The sequence below is a fragment of the Canis aureus genome, chromosome 9, assembly GCF_053574225.1.
Source record: "Canis aureus isolate CA01 chromosome 9, VMU_Caureus_v.1.0, whole genome shotgun sequence".
NCBI lineage: Eukaryota > Metazoa > Chordata > Mammalia > Carnivora > Canidae > Canis > Canis aureus.
The window spans coordinates 3,960,566-3,962,798 of record NC_135619.1 but is presented as its reverse complement, the minus strand read 5'-3'; the positions used below and the strand labels follow the sequence as shown (position 1 = coordinate 3,962,798).

General features: G+C 36.4%; 1 protein-coding gene across 1 annotated transcript; it reads left to right on the top strand.

The window, feature by feature from the left end:
* Positions 1 to 363: 363 nt before the first annotated feature.
* On the top strand, positions 364 to 1,305 carry LOC144319998 (olfactory receptor 4L1-like). Its single transcript, XM_077908436.1, has one exon. The coding sequence runs from the start codon at positions 367 to 369 to the stop codon at positions 1,303 to 1,305; it is 939 nt and encodes a 312-aa protein (XP_077764562.1). The 5' UTR covers positions 364 to 366.
* The last annotated feature ends 928 nt before the right edge of the window (positions 1,306 to 2,233 follow it).

The window sequence follows — 2,233 nt, the reverse complement described above, 5'->3', positions numbered from 1 at the left end:
ATATATTATTTATTATTATTTGCTATTTATTATTATATTAGATTTATTACTTATTTATTCATGAGGGACACAGAGAGAGAGAGAGAGAGAGAGAGAGAGGCAGAGACACAGGCAGAGGGAGAAGTAGGCTCCATGCACGGAGCCTGACATGGGACTCAATCCTGGGTCTCCAGGATCAGGCCCTGGGCCGAAGTCCACGCTAAACTGCTGAGCCACCCAGGCTGCCCAATGTCAATATATTTAAGATTATATGTCCAACTATTATTCATCAAGTAGAAATATGAAAACATCAGTACTAATTTTGTCTTTATTTTTATTTATTCTCTTTGTATAAAAGAACTTCTAGAGCCTTTCTGCATCAAGTAAATGGATCTTAAAAATGGATCTGTAGTGACTGAATTTATTTTACTAGGATTTTCTGGGCAACGGGAATTTCATATTTTCTTCTTTGTAACATTCTTGTTAATCTACAGTGCTACTGTGTGGGGGAATATTCTCATTATGGTCACGGTGAAATTTAGTTCCACCCTTCATTCTCCCATGTACTTCCTCCTTGGAAACCTCTCTTTTTTAGATATGTGTCTTTCCACTGTCACCACACCCAAAATGATCACAGACTTGCTCAGTGAACACAAAACCATCTCCGTATGGGGCTGCATGACTCAGATGTTCTTTATGCACTTGTTTGGGGGTGCTGAGATGACTCTTTTGATAGCCATGGCCTTTGACAGATATGTAGCCATATGTAAACCCCTGCACTACAGGACAATCATGAGCCACAGGCTGCTGAGTGGGTTTATGATACTATCATGGACAATTGGTTTTGTACACACCATGAGCCAGATGGTTTTAACAGTCAACTTGCCTTTCTGTGGCCCCAATGTCATAGACAATATATTCTGTGACCTTCCTCTTGTGATTCAGCTTGCTTGTATGGACACATATACAATGGAATTCTTTGTCATTGCTGACAGTGGGCTGCTCTCACTCATCTGTTTTATCCTGCTGCTTGTCTCCTACACTGTCATCCTGATCACTGTACAACAAAGATCATCTGGAGGACTCAACAAGGCTCTGTCCACACTGTCTGCACACATCATTGTGGTCACTCTGTTCTTTGGACCTTGTATCTTTATCTATGCATGGCCATTCAATAGTTTTGCAGGCAATAAAGTCCTTGCTGTATTTTACACCATTATCACACCCTTACTGAATCCTGTTATTTACACACTGAGAAATCAGAAAATGCAAGGAGCAATGAGAAAATTATGGTTCCAACGTGTAATTTCTACACAGAAGTTTTAGATTTGGGCACTATATAATTAACACACCTTTAAATACTGTGCTAACAGAAGTTGAATAGATTATATAAAATACATGGCTTCACTCTTATGTTAGAGTGACCAGTGAAGAACTAAAACCTGTGCAGAAAATAATAAAATATTTTAATTCATACTTACTGCTGTTAAAAACATGATGATAGTAAGTGACCTACAGCAAAATAGACATTTGAAATCATTGAGCCCTTTTCAATAGATATTCAATATATATTAGTAAACAAATCAATATAAAATATATAGTGAACACTAATACAGATGATTTTAATAGATATGGATTGTTAATGACACTCATAAATTTATACTGTCTTTAAATGAGGTACCAGTACAAACCACGTGTGCAATAATGGGTACAACAATGGGAAAATATGATTCTAATATCTTGATCCAATGAGACACAAAGTAGGAATAAATAATTAAATTTGACAGTAGAGTCAATATAAGGTGATAGAGAGAATGTAAGATACCAGAAGGAAGGAACAAATGCAAGGCAACTATCAATAGAGCAAAAAAGCAGCCATGAAACCAAATGCTCCAAGACATATCACAAGTATGCAGATATTCTCTTGTTGATATGATTTATCACATTGATTGTTTTATGAGAGTTAAACCAGCCTTGTATCCCAAGGATAAATCCCGTTTGGCCATGGTAAATAATCTTCTTAATGTACTGTTGGATCTTATTGACTAGTATCTTGTTGAGAATTTTGCATCTGTGCTCACCAGATATATTGGTCAATAATTCTTTTTGGTGGTGTCTTTGGTTTTGGAATTAAGGTGAGGCTGACCTCATTAATGAGTTTGGAAGTATTTTGTCCCTTTCTATCTTTTAGAACAACTTTAGTAGAATAAGAATTATTTATTCTTTAAACCTTTGATAGAATTCCCCTGGGAAG

What these genes read in the sequence shown, in the direction of transcription:
- LOC144319998 (XM_077908436.1), top strand. Translation starts at nt 367, where the DNA reads ATGGATCTTAAAAATGGATCTGTAGTGACTGAATTTATTTTACTAGGA.